The 22,273-nt window shown below is 50.1% G+C and overlaps 1 protein-coding gene across 5 annotated transcripts in view; it reads right to left on the bottom strand.

Moving 5' to 3' along the window:
• Positions 1-22,273, bottom strand: part of DGKK (diacylglycerol kinase kappa) — a 193,422-nt gene that overhangs the window by 36,392 nt on the left and 134,757 nt on the right. For all 5 annotated transcript variants that reach the window (XM_039488324.1, XM_039488323.1, XM_039488319.1 and 2 more), the window contains 7 exons: positions 6,767-6,929; positions 4,853-4,961; positions 4,184-4,323; positions 3,540-3,621; positions 2,077-2,168; positions 1,270-1,369; positions 661-907 (listed from right to left, as the gene is read on the bottom strand). In XM_039488324.1, the coding sequence (XP_039344258.1) occupies positions 661-907; positions 1,270-1,369; positions 2,077-2,168; positions 3,540-3,621; positions 4,184-4,323; positions 4,853-4,961; positions 6,767-6,929 (933 nt within the window). The remainder of the gene's footprint in view (positions 1-660; positions 908-1,269; positions 1,370-2,076; positions 2,169-3,539; positions 3,622-4,183; positions 4,324-4,852; positions 4,962-6,766; positions 6,930-22,273) is intronic.

The raw sequence follows: 22,273 nt of genomic DNA on the forward strand, positions 1-22,273 counted from the left end.
TGGCGGTGCCTGATATACTGTGGCATGAGCATGGCACTCAAGGGGGTGACACAGCTGGCCCTACGGGTTCCGCTAAGGCAAAATCTCCAACGACCGCGCATGTGGGCGCGCACACCTAGAATGGAATCGACATGAGCTAGCACTTGAAGAACTTCCTTTGGGTGAACCTAGCATCATGGTGAAGCAGGTCCTGGGTCTCTCCAGCTGGGCTCCTCAGAATGAAAGGACTCAGAATCAGTGACACATGGGGCCCTTGCCTTGCCTTGCCCAGATTACCGGCAGGATCAGGACTGGCACATGGCTCCCAGCCCCTGGATCTACGCACTGGGCCATGCTGTGCCATGCTGCTAGTCAATGTACCTGTTAGGGGTCAGCAGGTGTCTGGAGGGAGGTCTCTGTACCCTGCCTGGACACTGGGTCCGTGGCCGCTGGCATTCCTGCTGCCCTGGAGGCCAGCAAGGAGCTGATAAAGTACTGAGCCTTGCAGCTGGTAGTGTCTTTATGACAGCAGAGGACTGATCCTCCCAGCAGAGTCTGCCGCAGAAGGGGGCCAGCCATGGAATGTGAAATGGATCGGCAAGGCCAGTGACCTTGCAGAGGCCTTGAGTCTGGCTGACCCCCAATACTACAGTCCCTTCCTGTCTTGCCCAGGCTCCTTACCTTTCTCTGCCTGCTCAATGATCTGCCGCAGGGCCTTCTTGAGGCTGTTGGCTCTCAGCATTAGCTGCTCCTTGGATTTGAAGATCCTGGGCACAGGGCTTGGGTTGAAGCTGCCCCCTCTACTGCTCTCCTTGGCCTCGGGGCCGGGTGGGGCAGTCTGTGCGCTCCCCTCGGGGACAACAATTGCCTGTGATTCATCGTTCAGCTCCCGCACCAGGGAGTCCAGCTTCTCATTCAGCATTGCACACTGCAAGAGAGAAGCTAGTCATACTGGGGGCATGAACCACGGTGAGGCTGGGGCATTCGCTGGCACGCAGCCATAGGCTGGTCCCGGGGAGGGTGTTGGGGGGTCACAGCCTGTCAGCCTGCATGGCACAGCACACGGCTGCTGCTCCATGGCATGGCTGATGGGAACATTCTCTCTGTGGCAGTGCATTCTGAGGTGGTCCCAGGCAATGGGTTAATCCATGCTGCGAACCTTATGGAGAATCCAAAGGCTTAAATCCAGCAATTGCCAAGACTGCAGCTGCCTGCAACACTGTCTGCCACAGGGGGGGCGCTAGTGGCACAATACGCATCTCCGCCAGGCATTGCCCCGCCAGGACTTACCTTCCTAGCCATGGTGTCAGCCTCCTGCTTGTTCTCGATGGCCCTCTCATAGGCCTTGCCAACCTCGGCCACAAAGCTGTTCACCGTTCCGCATAGGAACCTGTCAGAGAGAGCAGCATCCGGGGGCAGAGCCCGGGTGAGACAGGGGCTCCTTCCCGCACCCCTCACTACAGAGCCAGGCACAATGCCCCTGGAATGCTGCTCCTCCATTAGCCAGCAAAGGGCGCTCTCCAGCCCCACGAGGGAGGCCCCCACCTCCAGGCCAAGCTGTACCACCTGCAGCGAGCACAGCAGCATTTGGTGCTGGTGAGAGCCCAGCACCCTGACATCACTCTCGGCCAGGCAGCCCATGGCACTCGTGCAGGGCCCCCGGGACGTGCATCTTGCTGATGCAAACTGCAGCTGTCTGGGATTACATGGCTCAGAGGGATGGGCTGTGATGCCCTTCACCATTTGGGCCCAGCACGGAGCCAAAGGCACTAGCGGCTGAAGGCTGCTTGGAGCCCTGTGTGCAGTGATCTGGGGGCCTCAATCCAAGCTCCCTGACCCAGATCCTCAGAGGTACTCGGCGCGTCACTCACACTGATTTCAAGACCTATGAAGATCTGGGCCCCACCAACCACGTCACAGAACCACCACCTCATTGGCACGGTTCTGCCCCGTTGGCACTGCCAGCAGAGGCCTAGGACAGGATGGGCCAGAGACCCCCAGCTCCCTCGCAACCCTCGGAGGAAGCCCACCAGACTGAGCTCCGGCAGGTCAGCAGGGTGGGGGAAGCTTGGCCTGCTGCTGTCCGTGCCCCCTTACTTTGCAGAAGAAATCACAACCGAGTGCTTGTCAGATTCCAGGATCTTGGCCAGGTGGAAGGCCACAGAGTCGGCGTAGTGAGAGATCTGGGCCTGCGGGACATGGAGGGAATAAGGGCACTTCCTGAGCAACAGCAGCAGTACTCCCGGTGCCCTCTCTGGATCCTCCTGGGCCAGCCACGCTAGAAGACTGCAGGGCTGAGCAAGCCCCTGCAGCAGAGGGGGAGCAGAGCTCAGTGCCTAAAGGCCCAGACTGGGAGTCAGGCTGTACCCCCGGCTCGCTGTGTGACCCTGAGCAAGTCATGGCCCCACTCTGTGCCTCGGTTTCCCTATCCTGCTCTACTCTGATTCTCTGCATGCCTGGGGACACCTGGAACCTGTTGATCCATCATTTCCTCTTGTGTTGTTCTGTTCAGAACTGCACCAAAGGCCAGCTCCCCTGCAACAGGGCTAAGTGGGGTGCGGATAGCCTGGATTTCCGATGACTCCTTTTTGGGGTGCAGCTGCATGCGTGGTGGGATTGTGAAGCTTCATTGCTTTGAAGATTGTGAAATGCTTAGAGCTCCTCAGGTGGGGCAGGTAGAAGATCAGAGTGCATGCTATTACATGACAGCCAGGTGCATGCTCTAGTGTGCAATTACAAACCCTGTGTTTGTTCCCACACACCCTTGGAGCAGTGGCAGCACTGAATGCCCATAGCCTGCTGCAAACAAACGTCAGGGAAGTGCTTGGAAATCAGACCCTGTGCTCATGCTACATGCATGGTGCTGCACAGACTCCAGCACCGGACTGTCTGAAGAGCTGACAGGCTACAGAGACCAGATGAAGGGAAGGGAAATCAAGGCACAGAGAGGGGAAGGTAACCCAGCAGCCAGAGACAGGAACTGAATTCAGGTCTGCTGACTCCCAGTGCAGTGTTCTATCCACTAGGACACACTGTCTCTCTTGCCACCACCACCCTGCATAGACTGTGCCACAGAGGCAGCCTGGCCACTCAGCAGCAGTAGCAGGCCTCTGTAAGCCCCACCAGGCCCTTTTAGCTTCCATCCTAGGCAGAAAATCCCCATGCAACTGGAGCTTACACCCTGCCCAGCAACTTTTTCCTGGCTTGTTTCAGTTAATTGTTTCCCCTTCACCGAGGGCAGGCTGCACGCTGGGCTGGGCAGGAAAACATTGACACAGTGGCTTCAGGCTGAGAACCGCTGAACTCGTTTCACCCAGAACAGAAATCCTGGTTTCCCTGAAGCTTTCAGTGCTGCAGCCTCTCCCCTCCAGTTACCTGAGGCCCTAGGTGCTGGCCAGGGGCAAGCAGTTTTCCCCCTCCATTCCCATGCTCATGTAGCAGATATGCATAGGTAGGGGTCTGAACTCAGGAGCTGATGTCCCATGCCACCAGCCCATCTGGGCCATGCTGCCACTCCAGGTCCCACCCGCCACGCTGGATAGGCAACAGAGAAGCTGTACCTGGATGCAGGAATCCCCATTCTCCTCCTCTTTGATGGCAGGGGGCGACTGTTTGGGCGCCTCGTAGGTCAGGACGCTCCACCTGGGGGGAAGGCAAAGACAAGATGCTTGTTGCCGGGGCCCAGCCTTTGCCAAGCTATGGCCTGGCAGCCAGCCCTGCCCAGAAACCCAGGGCGGCCCCTTTGAGATGAAGGCAGGCACTGGGCCATGGTGGGGCAGGGACCTGCAGGGAGATGGGCCCTCCCCATAGGACACAGAGAGGGGCTTGAGAAAGCCAGGGCAACAGGATATGGCAACTGCAAGTCAGGGGCAGGGGAGGTGGCTCTTGTCTCAGTCCTGGCCAGGCCCTGGTGTCCGGAAGGAATGGGGAAGGGACTGGCAGCCCGGATAGACCAGTCTCCAAGAGCAACCAGGCACAGAGGAAGACACCCTGCAGTAGGTGGCTATGGAACAACCTGCTGTCTTGGATATGTGGCTGGAAATGCAGGCACATGATGGTAGACTCAGGCTGACGTCCAGCCTCAGAGTCCTTCCCAGGGAGCGCCCGCCCATCTGGACTGAGCTGGTTCTCTTCCCCATTCGGGATCCTGAGAGGCCCGGGGAGAAGTGAGGTCTGCCCAGCCCACAGCCATGTCCCTGCTCACCTGTCCAGCATCTTGGTGCTGGCCCGCTCCAGCTTCTCCAGGACCTGCAGCAGCTGGGTATCGTCGTCACAGAGACTGCCCCAGCCCAGCACCCGCGCCAGGTCATTGCCTGTCCCCAGCGGCAGGACACCAAGCTGGCACTGCCACGGTAAGGAAAGAATTGTGAGCAAGGGGCAGCCCTCGATCTGAGAGCCCAGCCAAAACCAATAGGCATGGGATGCTGTGTCCAATGGACCCCATCTTTTGGCACATGCAGGATCCCCTCCACACCTTTGGGATCTCTCTGATGGGCGTGGGCAGGATCTCAGCTCACACTCTGATTAGTACCAGTGACGCTCAGAAGGGGAGGTCACTGGGGGTGTCCTAGCGATGGGCACAGCTGGCACTTTGGGACGTTGCTGGCATGTGCTGCAGGCTCCTATCCAAACAAGCCAAGAGCACACCCAGCACCTGCACATGTCTGGCCCTGGTGACACACATCTAGCCCATGCCAGACCCACCAGTGCTGCCATTGTGCGATGGTTCTGGAAATGTGGCTCCTGGCTGTCAAGGCTTAGCACTCTGAGCCAGCTTTTCACTACTGCCAAGGCCCAAGGGGCAGTGGGGGCGGGGGCATCCCTCAAAGACATGGAGACAGGGGAGGCAGCAGACAGACACACTCCTCCTCACTTGTTTGTGCAATCCCAGCGCATCGATTTCAGAGAGGACCCAGCCCACGCTGCCATCTCCCCCGCAGACCAGGATCCGGAAGGTGGAGAACTTCTGGAAGAGCCGCAGGCTGGCAAGAGACACACAGAGAGGAGAGGAGTCAGGGCTAAAAGGGGTTTCAGACACTGCCGTAGCTCAGCTACCTCCAAGGAAGGCCCCGGCCTTTTCCTTCCCCGAGGGACAGCAGAGCTCACTCAAGCAGGAGTAACAGTCAGTGGTACGTCTAGACCCATGGCTGGCCCAGGTCAGCTGACTCAGGCTTGCAGAGTGTGACGAAGTGGGAATGTTCTTAATGTTTTCTCTGAATACTGTGTGGGTGCCTCAGTTTCCCCTATGCATTTCTTAAGTATCTAGGTGGTGGGATAAGAGTGTGTGCTTGTTGCAGAGCCCTAGAGGGCCAGTGTGATGCTGTCTGCACAGAGAATGGCCGACACCCTGTCTCCTGGCAACTGATGGCCTGGGCCTCTCCCCTCAAGGTGCCAACTGAAGGTGTTGGAGAACAAGGAGATCAGGTGGCCTTCTTGCCTGGGAAAGAGACAAAGGTCAGAGGAGGGGCTGGAGGGGGTTTCAGTTTAAAGCTGGCTGGGGAAAAGGAGAGAGGCCCAACACCGGGGTCTGGGCTCTCTGACTGAGCGGGGGGGGGGGGGGGGGTCCGGTTGTCTGTACCTACAAGCTCTGTCATCTTATAAACCTTCTGTTTTACTGACTGGCTGAGAGTCACGGTGAATCGCAGGAAGTGGGGGGTACAGGGCCCTGGCTCCCCCACACTCCGTGACACAGGGCTAGGCCTGAGGGGATATAAAATTGCAGGATAGGTGCTTGGGCTCAGGCTGGAGCCGGGCTGAGAGCAACACAGTATCCCCAATCCAAACAGGCCAGCCTCATCTAGTTCAGAGCATTAAGGGCTGGAGCCCCTTACAGAGCAGGTGGGAACTGCTGAGGTTTCTGTTTGGCCCATCTTTATGAGGCCCTCCCAGCTACGGGGACATACGGGGTGTGCCTGGCTGGGTGGATGGAGTCACATGTCTCTAGGATCTGAGCAGCTTCCTCATTTTCCCTGGCCCCAAGGTAGCTCAAAAAAGGAAGGGAGGGAAGGGACGCACTGTCTCATGGGGTGTGAGGCCTGGCCCTGCTGGTGTGAGCGCATGGAGGGGGCCAGGCTGCAGGAGACATTGCGGGCGCAAGCATAGGGAGAGGGCTGGACTTCAGGGAGCCGTGTGAGCATGAGTGCAGGGAGGGGTCTGGGCTGCAGGGGGAGCTGTGGGCATGAGCACTCGGAGGAGGTTGGGCTGCAGGCGGCGCAGTGGGTGCAAGTGCATGGAGGGGGCCAGGCTCCAGGGGGCTGCGCCGATGCATGTGCACAGAGGGGACCGGGTTGCAGGGGGTGCTGTGGCGTGAGCAAACAGAAGGGGCTGGGCTGCAGGGGGCCCTGTGGGCATGAGTGCAAGGAGGGGGTCAGGCGGCCGGGGGCGCCCTGAGCATAAGCGCAGGGAGGGGGTCAGGAGGCGGGGGGGCTGTGGGCGTGAGTGCAGGAAATTGGCTGGGTGGCAGGGGACATCGTCAGGAAGCAGGGGGCGCTGTGGAGTGGGCCGGGCAGCAGCAGACGCTGTGGGCACGAGTGCAGGGAGTGGGCCAGGCAACAGGGGGCGCCATGGGCATGAGCACAGGGAGTGGGCTGGGCGGCAGGGGGCGCCGTGGGCGCAAGCGCAGGGAGGGGGCTGGGCGGCAGGGGGCGCTGTGGGCACGAGTGCAGGGAGTGGGCCGGGCGGAAGAGGGTGCCATGGGCGCAAGCACAAGGAAGGGGTCGTATGGCAGGGGGCGCTGTGGGCACAAGCGCAAGGAGTGGGCTGGGCAGCAGGGGGCGCTGTTGCTTACCCCAGGTGAGGGCCTCCGTTCATCAGGTCGAAGACTTGCGCTGGGTTGAGGAACTGCTTGAACTTGCGCAGGAACTTCACACCCTGGTTGTCACCACTCTTGGAGTTGACGAAGGCCAGCAGAGGGCTGGAGCAGGACGAGGGACAGGTGGCCTTCCAGAAGCCTGGGGAAAAGCCGAGTGCCCCAGTGAGCAGTGCAATAGCCTGGGGCTTGGGTCCAAATCCCTGCTCTGCTACCGACTACCTATGTAACCCTGGGTAGGGGTTACATGTGCAATGGGGACAACAGCACTGCCCTGCCCCAGAGGGTGTGAGGATAGAGACTGTGAGGGGCTCAGAACCTGGCAATGGGGGCCAGGGAAGTACTACAGAGAGCTGCTTTGCAATAGGCCGAGAGGAAGGGAGCGTAGAAGAGTGCCTTCACTTGGCCTTTTAGGCCAACAGCTCAGGGAGATTTTGGCTGAAGTACCTGGCAGATTCCCAGCCTCAGCCCCACATGACATGCAGGAATGTACACAATGAATGCTACTAATAACCTCACAACGAATGCTACTAATAATGGGCTCGGGGAGAGTCACAACCAAAGTCTCCGGCCCCAGACTCAATAGAGAAAAGCAGCTTCCATGTGCAGCATGGCCCCACCCACTCTTTACAGCTGTGCAGGGTCCGCGTGTGTGCAGTGCCCAACACAACAGAGCTCGGATCCCATTTGGAGGGGAGCCACTGGCTGCTGCCCCAGTGTACTAACGACGATGGACGGGAAGGGAGATTGACACCATAGCAGCAGTGCCCGGGACGGAGCTGGAGATGAACCATACGGGGAAACCTATGTTAACCCCTCGACATATGTGACATCCGGATACTATGGGAAGAAGTGCCACAGAAACGGAGACACACAGACCACTGCTGTTAAATTCTCTCCTAGTGCATTCTGGGGCTGATCTTGTTGCCACTGACTCTAATGGAAGTAGGATCAGCACCCCTTCTGAACGGACACTTATTCCACGCTTGGGTGTATGCCATGTTCTTCCCAAGATACATTGCCACCTTATTAAGGTCTGGCCCTGGCAATACATGCATGCTTGGCCCTTAGGTCTGATTCAGGAAGCATCCCTATTCAGGAAGGGCATTGTGATAAACGAAGGGGGGGTAGTTCCCTTTTACGGACACCCAGACAGCCAGTTAGCTATAAAATTCCTCTTAGTAGCTGTTCTCTACTTGCTTTACCTGTAAAGGATTAAGAAGCCCACAGGTAAAAGAAAAGGAGTGGGCACCTGACCAGAAGAACCGTATGGTGACTTGCCTGCCTGGTGTGAAGGTTGTGGATCTCTCGAGGACTTGCAGCCAGAAGGAATAGGGGATAGACCGGAGAATCACACTGTCACCAGGAAAAGGCAGGTCTACGTGATTGGGGACTCCTTACTGAGAAGAATAGACAAGCCTGTAACCAGAGCTGATCCAGAGAACAGAAGGGTGTGCTGTCTGCCGGGTGCTAAGATACGGGATGTGGACCTGAGGCTGAAGAGGATCCTAATGGGAGTGGGAAAGAATCCACTGATTGTCCTTCATGTGGGAACAAATGATACAGCTAGATTCTCACTGTAATGTATCAAGGGAGACTATGCCAGACTGGGGAAGACGCTTAAGGAAATTGAGGCTCTGGTGATCTTCAGTGGGATTCTGTCTGTTCCTAGAGAAGGGCAACAAAGGTGTGACAATCAACAGATGGCTCAGGCCGTGGTGCTATAGGCCGTGGTGCTATAAGGAGGGCTTTGGGATGTACGGCCACTGGGAAGCATTCATAGACAAAGGACTGTTCTCTCAGGATGGACTTCACCTGAGTAAGGAGGGAAACAGACTTCTAGGATGGAGGCTGGCACAACTGATTAAGAGAGCTTTAAACTAGGAATTTGGGGGAGATGGTTGGGAGATGTCCAGGTAATCTCCACACCAGATTTTAACATTAAGAGGGAAGAAGAAAAAGTAAGAGAGGATACAGCCATGGGCAGGAGAATGGACATAAGGAGGAAGTGTAGTTTAGATACCAGTCTAATTGGTGATACTGGTGGTAGAATGTCTGTGCCTAACCAGATAAAGAATGTCGGTGAAGCCAAATGGAAAAAATTAAGATGTTTGTACACTAATGCGAGGAGCCTAGGTAACAAAATGGAGAAACTAGAGCTACTGGTGCAGAAAGTGAAATCGGATATTATAGGGATAACAGAAACATGGTGGAATAGTAGTCATGACTGGAGTACAGGTATTGAAGGCTATGTGCTGTTTAGGAAAGACAGAAATAAAGGCAAAGGTGGTGGAGTAGCATTGTATATCAATGATGAGGTTAACTGTAAAAAATAAGAAGTGATGGAATGGATAAGACAGAGTCTGTCTGGGCAAAAATCACATTGGGAAAGAAAGCTACTAGAGCCTCCCCTGAGACAGTGCTTGGGGTGTGCTACAGACCACCGGGATCTGATTTGGATATGGATAGAGATCTCTTTAATGTTTTTAATGAAGTAAACACTAATGGGAATTGTGCGATCATGGGAGACTTTAACTTCCCAGATATAGACTGGAGGACAAGTGCTAGTAATACTAATAGGGCTCAGATTTTTCTGGATGTGATAGCTGATGGATTTCTTCACCAAGTAGTTGAAGAACCAACAAGAGGGGATGCCATTTTAGATTTGGTTTTCTTGAGTAGTGAGGACCTCCTAGAAGAAATGGTTGTAGGGGACAACCTTGGTTCGAGTGATCATGAGCTAATTCAGTTCAAACTAGATGGAAGGATAAACAAAAATAGATCTGGGACTAGGGTTTTTTATTTCAAAAGGGCTAACTTTAAAGAATTAAGAAAATTAGTTAGGGAAGTGGATTGGACTGAAGAACTTGTGGATCTAAAGGTGGGGGAGGCCTGGAATTACTTCAAGTCAAAGTTGCAGAAACTATCAGAAGCCTGCATCCCAAGAAAGGGGAAAAAATTCATAGGCAGGAGTTGTAGGCCAAGCTGGATGAGCAAGCATCTCAGAGAGGTGATTAAGAAAAAGCAGAAAGCCTACAAGGAGTGGAAGATGGGAAGGATTAGCAAGGAAAGCTATCTTATTGAGGTCAGAACATGTAGGGATAAAGTGAGAAAGGCCAAAAGCCATGTAGAGTTGGACCTTGCAAAGGGAATTAAAACCAATAGTAAAAGGTTATATAGCCATATAAATAAGAAGAAAACAAAGAAAGAAGAAGTGGGACCATCTAACACTGAGGATGGAGTGGAAGTTAAGGATAATCTAGGCATGGCCCAATATCTAAACAAATACTTTGCCTCAGTCTTTAATGAGGCTAATGAGGAGCTTAGGGATAATGGTAGGATGACAAATGGGAATGAGGATATGGAGGTAGATATTACCACATCCGAGGTAGAAGCCAAACTCGAACAGCTTAATGGACAAAATTGGAGGGCCCAAATAATCTTCAACCAAGAATATAAAGGAACTGGCACATGAAATTGCAAGCCCATTAGCAAGAATTTTTAATAAATCAGTAAACTCAGGGGTTGTACCGTACGACTGGAGAATTGCTAACATAGTTCCTATTTTTAAGAAAGGAAAAAAAAGTGATCTGAGTAACTATAAGCCTGTTAGTTTGACATCTGTAGTATGTAAGGTCTTGGAAAAAATTTTGAAGGAGAAAGTAGTAAGGACATTGAGGTCAATGGTAATTGGGACAAATTACAACATGGTTTTACAAAAGGTAGATCGTGCCAAACCAACCTGATCTCCTTCTTTGAGAAGGTAACAGATTTTTTAGACAAAGGAAACGCAGTGGATCTAATTTACCTCGATTTCAGTAAGGCATTTGATACGGTTCCACATGGGGAATTATTAGTTAAATTGGAAAAGATGGGGATCAATATGAAAATTGAAAGGTGGATAAGGAACTGGTTAAAGGGGAGACTACAACGGGTCATACTGAAAGGTGAACTGTCATGCTGGAAGGAGGTTACTAGTGGAGTTCCTCAGGGATTGGTTTTGGGACCAATCTTATTTAATCTTTTTATTACTGACCTTGGCACAAAAAGTGGGAATGTGCTAATAAAGTTTGCAGATGACACAAAGCTGGGAGGTATTGCTAACACAGAGAAGGACTGGGATATCATACAGGAAGATCTGGATGACCTTGTAAACTGGAGTAATAGTAATAGGATGAAATTTAATAGTGAAAAGTGCAAGGTCATGCATTTAGGGATTAATAACAAGAATTTTGGTTATAAATTGGGGACACATCAGTTGGAAGTAACAGAGGAGGAGAAGGACCTCCGAGTATTGGTTGATCACAGGATGACTATGAGCCGCCAATGTGATATGGCCGTTAAAAAAGCTAATGCGGTTTTAGGATGCATCAGGTGAGGTATTTCCAGCAAAGATAAGGAGGTGTTAATACCATTATACAAGGCACTGGTGAGACCTCATCTGGAATACCGTGTGCAGTTCTGGTCTCCCATGTTTAAGAAGGATGAATTCAAACTGGAACAGGTACAGAGAAGGGCTACTAGGATGATCCGAGGAATGGAAAACCTGTCTTATGAAAGGAGACTCAAAGAGCTTGGCTTGTTTAGCCTAACCAAAAGAAGGTTGAGGGGGGATATGATTGCTCTTTATAAATATATCAGAGGGATAAATATTAGAAAGGGAGAGGAATTATTTAAGCTTAGTACCAATGTGGACACAAGAACAAATGGATATAAACTGGACACTTGGAAGTTTAGACTTGAAATCAGACGAAGGTTTCTAACCATTATAGGAGTGAAGTTCTAGAACAGCCTTCCAAGGGGAGCTTGATAAGTTTATGGAGGGAATGGTATAATGGGATAGCCTAATTTTGGCAATTAATTTGGCAACTGATCTTTATTAGCAGCTAAATATGCCCAGTGGTCTGTGATGGGATGTTAGATGGGGTGGGATCTGAGTTACTACAGAGAATTCTTTCCTGGGTGCTGGCTGGTGAGTCTTGCCCACATGCTCAGGGTTTAACTGATCGCCATATTTCGGGTCGGGAAGGAATTTTCTTCCAGGGCAGATTGGCAGAGGCCCTGGAGGTATTTCACCTTCCTCTGCAGTCACTTGCTGGAGGATTCTCTGCAGCTTGAGGTCTTCAAACCACAATTTGAGGACTTCAATAACTCAGACATAGGTTAGGGGTTTGTTACAGGAGTGGGTGGGTGAGATTCTGTGGCCTGCATTGTGCAGGAGGTCAGACTAGATGATCATAATGGTCCCTTCTGACCTTAAAGTCTATGAGTCTATGAGTCATCTAGATAGACTTATGCATAGTGCTGGGGAGGAGCCGGTGGTCGTGGTACATGTAGTAACCAATGACATAGGGAAGGGTAGGAGAGACGTCCTGGAGGCCAAATTTAGGCTGCTAGGGAAGAGACTGAAATCCAGGACTTCTATGGTGGCATTCTCAGAAATGCTCCCAGTTCCACATGCAGGGCCAGATAGGCAGGCAGAGTTTCAGAGTCTCAATGTGTGGATGAGATGATGGTGTAGAGAGGAGGGGTTTACATTCATTAGGAACTGGGGAAACTTTGGGGATGGGGGAGCCTATTCAGAGAGATGGGCTCCACCTAAACCAAAGTGGAACCAGACTGCTGGCATTTAACATTAAAAAGGTTGCAGAGCAGTTTTTAAACTAAGATGGGGGAAAGCCAACTGCTGCAGAGGAGCACATGGATCGGACAGAGACGTCTCTTAGAGGAGAGTCTATTGATAGAGATTCTCAAGGTTTTAGTCAGGAGGAGAGGATGGAAGAGGATAATCTAGAGGGCAGATCAGATGAGAAACAGTCCCAAAAAAGAATTGGACACATCAGAAAAGGGCAGACAAATAAACAGTGACATTTTTTTAAAGTGCTTTTATATAAATGCTAGAAGTCTAAATAATAAGATGGGTGTGATAAAGGAGGACATTGATATAATCATAGAATATCAGGATTGGAAAGAACCTCAGGAGGCCATCTAGCCCAATCCCCTGCTCAAAGCAGGACCTATCCCCAGACAGATTTGTGCTCCAGATCCCTAAATGGCCCCCTTAAGGATTGAACTCACAACCCTGGGTTTAGGAGGTCTATGTTCAAACCACTGAGCTATCCTTCCCCCCATCACAGAAACCTGGTGGACTGAGGACAATCAATGGGACATAGTCATTCCAGAGTACAAAATATATCGGAAGGACAGAACAGGTCGTGTGTGGGGCGAGGGGGAGGAGTGGCACTATATGTGAAAGAAAATGTAGAATCAAATGAAGTAAAAATCTTAAGTGAATCCACATGTTCCATAAAATCTCTAAGGATAGTAATGTCATGCTCTAATAAGAATATAACATTAGGGCTCTATTATCGACCACCTGACCAGGACAGTGATAGTGAGGATGAAATGCTAAGGGAAATTAGAGAGGCTACCAAAATTAAGAACTCAAAAATAGTGGGGGATTTCAATTATCCCCATATTGACTGGAAACATGTCACCTCAGGACGAAATGCAGAGACAACATTTCTCAATACTTTAAATGACTGCTTCTTGGAGCAGCTGGTACGGGAACCCACAAGGGAGAGGAAACTCTAGATTTAGTCCTGAGTGGAGAGCAGGAGCTGGTCCAAGAGGTAATAATAACAGGACCGCTTGGAAATAGTGACCATAATATAATAACATTTAACATCCCTGTGGTGGGAAGAACATCTCAACAGCACAACACTGTGGCATTTAATTTCAGAAAGGGGAACTATGCAAAAATGAGGGGGTTAGTTAAACAGAAATTAAAAGGTACCGTGACTAAAGTGAAATCCCTGCAAGTTGCATGGACGCTTTTCAAAGACACCATAATAGAGGCCCAACGTCAATGTATACCCCAAATTAAAGAACACAGTAAAAGAACTAAAAAAGAGCCACCGTGGCTTAACAAGCATGTAAAAGAAGCAGTGAGAGATAAAAAGACATCTTTTAAAAACTGGAAGTCAAATCCTAGTGAGGTAAATAGAAAGGTACATAAATACTGCCTAATTAAGTGTAAAAATGTAATAAGAAAAGCCAAAGACGAGTTTGAAGAAAGGCTAGCCAAAAACTCAAAAGGTAATAACAAAATGTTTTTTAAGTACATCAGAAGCAGGAAGGCTGCTAAACAACCAGTGGGGCCCCTGGACGATCGAGATACAAAAGGAGCGCTTAAAGACGATGAAGTCATTGCGGAGAAACTAAATGAATTCTTTGCTTCAGTCTTCCCAGGGAGATTCCCAAACCTGAGCTGGCTTTTGTAGGTGACAAATCTAAGGAATTGTCACAGATTGAGGTGTCACTAGAGGAGATTTTGGAATTAATTGGTAAATTTAACAGTAACAAGTCACCAGGACCAGATGGCATTCACCCAAGAGTTCTGAAAGAACTCAAATGTGAAGTTGCGGATCTATTAACTAGGGTTTGTAACCTGTCCTTTAAATCGGCCTCTGTACCCAACGACTAGAAGATAGCTAATGTAACGCCAATATTTAAAAAGGGCTCTGAGGTGATCCCGGCAATTACAGACCAGTAAGTCTAACGTCAGTACCAGGCAAATTAGTTGAAACAATAGTAAACAATAACATTGTCAGGCACATAGAAGAATATAAATTGTTGGGCAAAAGTCAACATGGTTTCTGTAAAGGGAAATTGTGTCTTACTAATCTATTAGAGTTCTTTGAAGGGGTCAACAAACATGTGGACAAGGAGGATCCAGTGGACATAGTGTACTTAGATTTCCAGAAAGCCTTTGACAAGGTCCCTCACCAAAGACTCTTACATAAATTAAGTTGTCATGGGATAAAAGGGAAGGTCCTTTCATGGACTGAGAACTGGTTAAAAGACAGGGAACAAAGGGTAAGAATAAATGATAAATTCTCAGAATGGAGAGGGGTAACAAGTGGTGTCCCCCAAGGGTCAGTCCTAGGACCAATCCTATTCAACTTATTCATAAATGATCTGGAGAAAGGGGTAAACAGTGAGGTGGCAAAGTTTGCAGATGATACTAAACTGCTCAAGGTAGTTAAGACCAAAGCAGACTGTGAAGAACTTCAAAAAGATCTCTCAAAACTAAGTGATTGGGCAACAAAATGGCAAATGAAATTTAATGTGGATAAATGTAAAGTAATGCACATTGGAAAAAATAACCCCAACTATACATACAATATGATGGAGGCTAATTTAGCTACAACGAGTCAGAAAAAAGATCTTGGAGTCATCGTGGATAGTTCTCTGAAGACGTCCATGCAGTGTGCAGGGGCAGTCAAAAAAGCAAACAGCATGTTAGGAATAATTTAAAAAGGAATAGAGAATAAGACAGAGAAAATATCTTATTGTCCTTATGTAAATCCATGGTACGCCCACATCTTGAATACTGTGTACAGATGTGGTCTCCTCATCTCAAAAAAGATATACTGGCATTAGAAAAGGTTCAGAGAAGGGCAACTAAAATGATAAGGGGTGTGGAGAGGGTCCCATATGAGGAGAGATTAAAGAGGCTAGGACTTTTCAGCTTGGAAAAGAGGAGTCTAAGGCGGGATATGACAGAGGTATATAAAATCATGAGTGGTGTAGAGAAAGTAAATAAGGAAAAGTTATTTACTTGTTCCAATAATATAAGAATTAGGGGTCACCAAATGAAATTAATGGACAGCAGGTTTAAAACAAATAAAAGGAAGTTCTTCTTCACACAGCGCACAGTCAACTTGTGGAACTCCTTGCCTAAGGAGGTTGTGAAGGCTAGGACTATAACAACGTTTAAAAGAGAACTGGATACATTCATGGAGGTTAAGGCCGTTCATGGATATTAGGTAGGATGGGTAAGGAAGGGTGTCCCTAGCCTCGGTTTGTCAGAGGATGGAGATGGATGGCAGGAGAGAGATCACTTGATCATTACCTGTTAGGTTCATTCCCTCTGGGGCACCTGGCATTGGCCTCTGTCAGTACACAGGATACTGGGCTAGATGGACCTTTGGTCTGACCCAGTACAGACATTCTTATGTTCTTATGTAAAAAAGAGCCAATGGGAGGGCTAGAACTTTTTAAAATTGGGGGGAAAAACTTCCCTTTGTCTGTTTGTTGTTCTCTGGAGAGCAGAGATACAGAGCAGCAATGCTGTAAGCAGCTTTAAGCCAGGTATGATCATAAATCATCAGATCATACCAAGAACTTCTTATCTGGAACCCCCAAATGTGTAAGTAGATCAGGAATGTTTAGAAAGATGTGATTAGGGTTATTTCTGTTTATTTCTTATGGCTAATGGATTCCTCTGTGCTAACCCCAGATGCTTTTATTTGCTTGTAACCTTTAAGCTGAACCCCCAAGAAAGCTATTTTGGGTGCTTAATTTTTGGAATTGCTCTTTTAAAATCTAGCAAAAGCCTAAGTTCCAGAGGTATTTTCTTTCTTTTTTGTTTTTGAAAAAATTTACCTTTTTTAAGAACAGGATTGGATTTTTGGTGTCCTAAGATGTTTGTGCATGTTGTTTGATTAGCTGGTAGCAACAGCTAATTTCCTTTGTTTTCTTTCTCAGCTCTTCCCCGGGGGGGATGGGAGGGGGAATGAAAGGGCTTGAGGGTACCCCACAGGGAGGAATTCCCAAGGGCGCCTTCCTGGGTTCAAAGGGTTTTTTTGCATTTGGGTGGTGCAATATCTACCCATCCAAGGCCAGAGAGAGGCTGTAACCTTGGGAGTTTAATACAAGCCTGGAGCGGCCAGTATTATTTTTTAAAATACTTGCGGGCCCCCACCTTCTGCACTCGAAGTGTATAAGTGCTGTCCTGAATTGGAGCCATGCTGCAGAAGGCAGAAGCAGAGGCTGTCTGACCCAGGTTGGGATCTGGGGATGGAGTGTAGAAATCAGGAAAGGCTGCCAGGTGTGTGGCTGGAAAACAGCCCTTGTTTTCTGCAGGCAGGAGCAAATCCCTGGTGGGGTTTTTGCTGCGAGGCAGTCAGGGCTCAGCAGAGGATGCACGGCGTTTGCTGAGCAAAGCACTGACTGTTAAGTAAACACCAGATGAACAATCTGGGAGCCCACAAAGGATTTACAGTCAGTGCAGCACTTTAAAAAAAATTAAATTGGAAATGAAATCTGCTAATGGATCAGGGCTGGCACCGCTACAGACAGGGATCAATAGCTGGCCCAGAGCCCGCAGCCGCCTCCGCTTCACTTGGCCGTGGAATCGCTTTCTTTCGCTACTCTTCTCGTGAAAGGCCCAGCTCTGCATTCTGCACAGGGCATGCTGAGTGCTGCCCAGTGCCGGGAAGGGCTGTCAGCTTCGTTCTCTGCTCTGCCCAGCGCTGCTTCCAGAAAGGGAGGGGTCTTCCTTCACCAGCTCTGGACTTTGTGACTACACAGACTCACATCCAGTAAGTGTGCATGTCTTCTGGGAGAGAGAGATATGGGTGTGACACCAACGACCTGACAGCCCTAGCTAGCAGGAGGGATTCAGCTGTGGAGGTTTTCTCATCACTCTACCAATGCACATAAATCCCAACCTACAGACCCCAGCCTACTCCAGCCCTGGGCTCCCCACACAACTCTGCTGCTGCTGTAACTTACACCCTCACACTATTCCCGTCCTGGGACCACGCAGCTCCGGGTTCTACATCACCAGGAGATAAGAACACCTCAATAATGAGCTATGGTGACTTTCCAAAAAGCATTGTTTCCACCAGTTATGATGACTGGATCTAAGACACCACAAGATGGCATGGTCCAAACCATTCAGTCACTTGGTAAGTTGGGCACAAGCAAACAATATTCATTTTAATACATCCAAACGTAAAGTCATACATCTAGGAACAGAGAATGCACCATACTTACAGGATGGGGGCTCTATCCTGGGAAACAGCAACTTTGAAAAAGACTTGGGGGTCATACTGGATAATCAGCTGGACATGAGTGCCAAGTGTGATGCTGTATGATCTTTTACTCTTGAGGGCATTCTATGCCAAAAAATTAAAAATTCTGCGCACAATATTTTAAAATGTTATTTGTCAAATAAATGTAGAGGCTCCAGCATGGCATTGGGGAGCACAAGCCACTGTTTGTACAGAGGTGGGAGATCACTGTGCAGTCGTCCCCCCACACCTCCAGAACACAGACTAAGCAGTGGGGCTGCACCCAACCCTGACACAGTGCAAGGACCAGGCCTGCCCCAGAAACACTCCAGGGTCCGGCCCCTCCATGCGTGCACTAGGTGTGGGCAGGCAGGCTCAGCAAGGCAGGATCCGTGTGTGGAGGGGCTTAGTGGGAGGGGATCCAGTAGTGTGTTGAGAGGGTTCTGTGTGGGGCAATCTGGATGTAGGTGGCTCGGGGGATCTGGGTGCAACAGTAATGGGACTCTGCTGGAGGGTCCAGGTTAAGGTGGATGGGACTCAGGGTGGGAGGTCTGCATGTGGTGGGAGATAGAACTCGGCAGAGGAGTCTGGGTGTGAGGGGCTCAGTGGAGGGGGGTCCAGATGCTGGGGGAGTGGGGATCCAGGTGCAGCTGGTTGGGACTTAGTAGGGTGGGGATCCAAGTGCTGGTTACTCATTGGAATTGTCCAGGTGAAGGGAGCGTGCGGCTTGTCAGGTGGGGTTCCGGGTATGGGAGTCTGAGTATGAGGGGGTCTGGATGCACAGAGGTTGGGTGGATGGGGTACCAGCTGCCTGTACAGTGCTCCCTCCCCCTGCAGCTGAGGAGCAATGGGTGCAGGAAGCATGGCCGGGGTGGGGGGAGGGGGGAGTTTGCAAAGCTTCTTACAGCCGGGGTGACTGACATGACCTTGGATGCTGTGCAGGGGAAGAGGAAGTCCCATCCCCCCAGCCCAGCTGGGACTAGCAGCTGAGCCCGGCACAGGGTAGGAGCCACCAGCAGTATCTTCCCCAGTCCCGCCCCCTGCCCCACAGTGATTTACCTCTCTGCCAGCTGCCCTGGGCACCCGAAACATACTGCTGGGGAGGGTCATATGACCGCTCTTGTGGGTTCCCTTTGCTTCCCCGTCAGAAAGTCATTTTTCTGCAGGGAAGCAAAGAAATCTGTGGGGGACACAAATTCTGCACGTGCACAGTGGTACAGAATTCCCCCAGGAGTAATCTTTGGATATATAAACAGGGGGGTAGTGAGTAGGAGAAGAGAGGTGATTTTACCTCTGTATTAGGCACCACTGCTGGAATATTATGTCCTGTTCTAGTGTCCGCAATTCAAGAATGATGGTGATAAATTGGACTGAGTTCAGAGAAGAGCCATGAGAATGACTAAAAGATTGGAAAATATGCTCAATCTATTTAGCTTAACAAAGAGAAGACTAAGGGCTGACTTGATCATGATTTATTAGTACTTACATGGAGAACAAAAAATAGATAATAGATTCTTTAGTCTAGCAGACGAAGGTATAACAAGATCCAGTGGCTGGAAGTTCAAGCTAGACAAATTCAGAATGGAACTAGGCATACATTTTTAACAGTCAGGAAGATTAACCATTGGAACAAATTGCCAAGGTCATGGTGGATTCTGGCAGCTTTTATATCAAGGTTGGAAGTTTTTTTAAAAGATTTGCTTTCGTTCAAACAGGAACAGAAAGTTCTCTGGCCTGTGCTATCCAGGAGATCTGACTTGATGGTCACAGTACTACCTTCTGGCCTTGGAATATATGAAATAATGCTAGGGTTGCCAGGTGCCCAGTTTTCAACCGGAAATCTGGTCAAAAAGGGGACCTGACAGTGTCCAGTCGGGTGTACTGACTGGACACAGAACATCCAGTTACTGTGGGCGGGGGAGGCGCTGGGTCATCACCCGCGCCAGCCCCTACTAAGCTGGGGCCACCTCCTACCTGCGTTGGGCGGCTGCAGCTCCCAGTCCCAGCTCTATACAAGAGTCTCTCCCGACCAGGGCAATGGGGGATGGGAGAGAGAGGGAGAAAGCAGCAAGCAACTGAGGAGGGGAAGAGGAGAGGAGCGAATGGGGGACAGGGCTTTGAGGGGAGAGGAGGGGCAGGGGTGGTGCCTCAGGGGGAAGAGGTGGGGCAAGAGAGGTTCCAGAAATCCTGTTGGTGTGTCCAGCTTTTAAATATTACCAGTTGGCATCCCTAAATAATGCATGAAAATGAGTGACAGCTCAGCGCAGACAAGCACACGTCCCTCACCAATAACTGGTGGAGGCCCACAGAGAGCCGGAGACGCAGGCAAGTATTACCATGAGGTTTCACCCAAGTACCTTTGTATAATAGCTGCAATAAAGAAAGCATCTGCAGCTTGCCGAGAACGCACTCGTGAAAAATCAAGGCTCTGTAGTTCTCCTGTCACATTTCTGAGCTTGTCAGCTCTACCCGCCTGGTCCCTCCTGCCTTCCCCGGGCATTGCTAAGCATCTGCTACAGCCAGAGAACAAATTAATCGGATGTGAGAACCAAACCACCAGGAGATGCTGAGTCAGTGCGTAGGTTGCAAGCGAAAGAGCCAGCTTATCTGAACCATCCAGAAAATCTTGGGGTGTGAGGAAGCAGGAAGAGAAATCTCGCTGTGATATTTGAAATCTAATTGGATCCAACATAGGGTCTGGTAAGGGGTTGGAGAGAAAGTCCTGACCTCACAGAGACCTCCATAAGCTGGGAGCTATGTGGCCCAGTGCCAAGCAGAGCTGGGGGATGAGGAAGAAGGAAGGTTTAGTCTTTGTGGAATGCCAGTTTGGTGCCCTGTTAGGTGAGAGGGCTTGGTTCAGAGGGGCAGCCCCAGGCAGACACTCAGAGAGCACAGGACAAATGAAATCACCTACAAGGCCCTGAAAGGAGACACAGGCACCTGCAGTCGGGGCGAGTAAGGGCTGAGGAGGAGGGAGAAACCTGCAGTCCCCAGAGGGGAAGGAAAGGCATGTGGAGGTGATAGAGGGGAAGAAAGACTCCATGGGCCATTGCAAATCTGAGCAAGGAGAGGGATAGCTCAGTGGTTTGAGCATTGGCCTGCTAAACCCAGGGTTGTGAGCTCAATCCTTGAGGGGGCCATTTAGGGAACTGGGGTAAAAAATTGTCTGGGGATTGGTTCCCCCTTTGAGCAAGGGGTTGGACTAGATGACCTCCTGAGGTCCCTTCCAATCCTGATATTCTATGATCCTATGAAGGAAGAATCCAGGAGGGCCCCTGGGAAAAGCACTGAGTGCAATGAGGACTAAGTAAAGTGGCAATGGGTGTTTGATGCTCAAGGAGAAAGGAAGAAACCCAGGGTCTTGAAATCCAAACACCACAGCTGCTTGTGCCTTGGCCCATGAGAACCAGACAGTGAAACTGAGTGGGCTGGCCTGGTATCGCTGTCCAAGCTGTGAGTGAGTTAAACCCAACGCCCACAGCGGTGTTGAAAAAGACTTCAGCTCCAGCTGGCAAGAGACAGGTGTTTGCACGATGCTTTTCCCCTCTCACCATGAGGGATGCTAAGGAGCACCCTGCCACCATTTCTCAAGGACAGGGGACAGCACGTGGGAGAGGTAGATTATTAGTAGCACAGCCATGTTTTTTTAAATGCCTGACTGTTACTCTGACAGTATCCCAGTGAGTAATGAGAGAGGCAGATGAGCCACTGGATGACAGAAGCAGCAAAATCATTAAAAACCAAGCAAGCAAATATCTGGAGGAGGAGAATATATTTAGCTCAGCTCGAGCCAGATGGAAGCCTCCCGAGAGCATTAGAGAATTTGGATAAAAACTCTCTGAGCTGTTATCACTCCCATCCCGTTGCTTCTGGAAGACTGGCAGAAAAGCAGACCTAGGAAACCGGACAGCCTTGGCTCCAGGGATGGATAAGCAGACGCATTTGTCGGGGCAGAGTTGGGGAAATTGATGCTATACAGAAAAGGCAGCAGAGTTTTCTAAATCAAAGCCCAGCCCATCATATCAAACTAATCTAATCTCATTCTCAGACAAGGTAACTGCTGTGCAGAAATAGATAAGGCAAATACAGCGTAGATTCTATGCCCAGGATTTGGGAAAGGCATTTGATCCCATGCCCCTCAATGAAGCAAGGCGAGTTAGGATGACACTGAGACGCTAAAGAACAGACGGCAGTAGGGCCAGGGGCCAGTTCTGACTGGAAGCTGTGTCCACAGGCCGCCCTCAGGGTTCGTTATCAGCTTTAACTCTGTCCAAAGACTTCCCAGCAACCTGGACGAAGGGGTGGAAACCACATTGCCAGATGACAGAGAACTAGAGGGCACATGATGAATATTTCAGAAATCACTGTCTGCACGGACTCAACCTGGCATGGGTAAGTGACAGGAATAAAAATGAGCACAAGTCCAGGGTGCTACACAGAGAAGAAAAGCCACAAACACAGGGGTGGAGGGAGCAATCAGGGCCAGCCTGAGAGAAGGAAAAAGACCTGGGGTAGTGGCTGATGAACAATCACTAGGCAATGTCCAATGCAGGGATATTATTTCAAAGACAAGTGAAATCTTAGGATGCTTAAAAGGGGAAATGAGATGAAACACAGGAGTGAA

The sequence above is a fragment of the Mauremys reevesii genome, linkage group 9, assembly GCF_016161935.1.
Source record: "Mauremys reevesii isolate NIE-2019 linkage group 9, ASM1616193v1, whole genome shotgun sequence".
NCBI lineage: Eukaryota > Metazoa > Chordata > Testudines > Geoemydidae > Mauremys > Mauremys reevesii.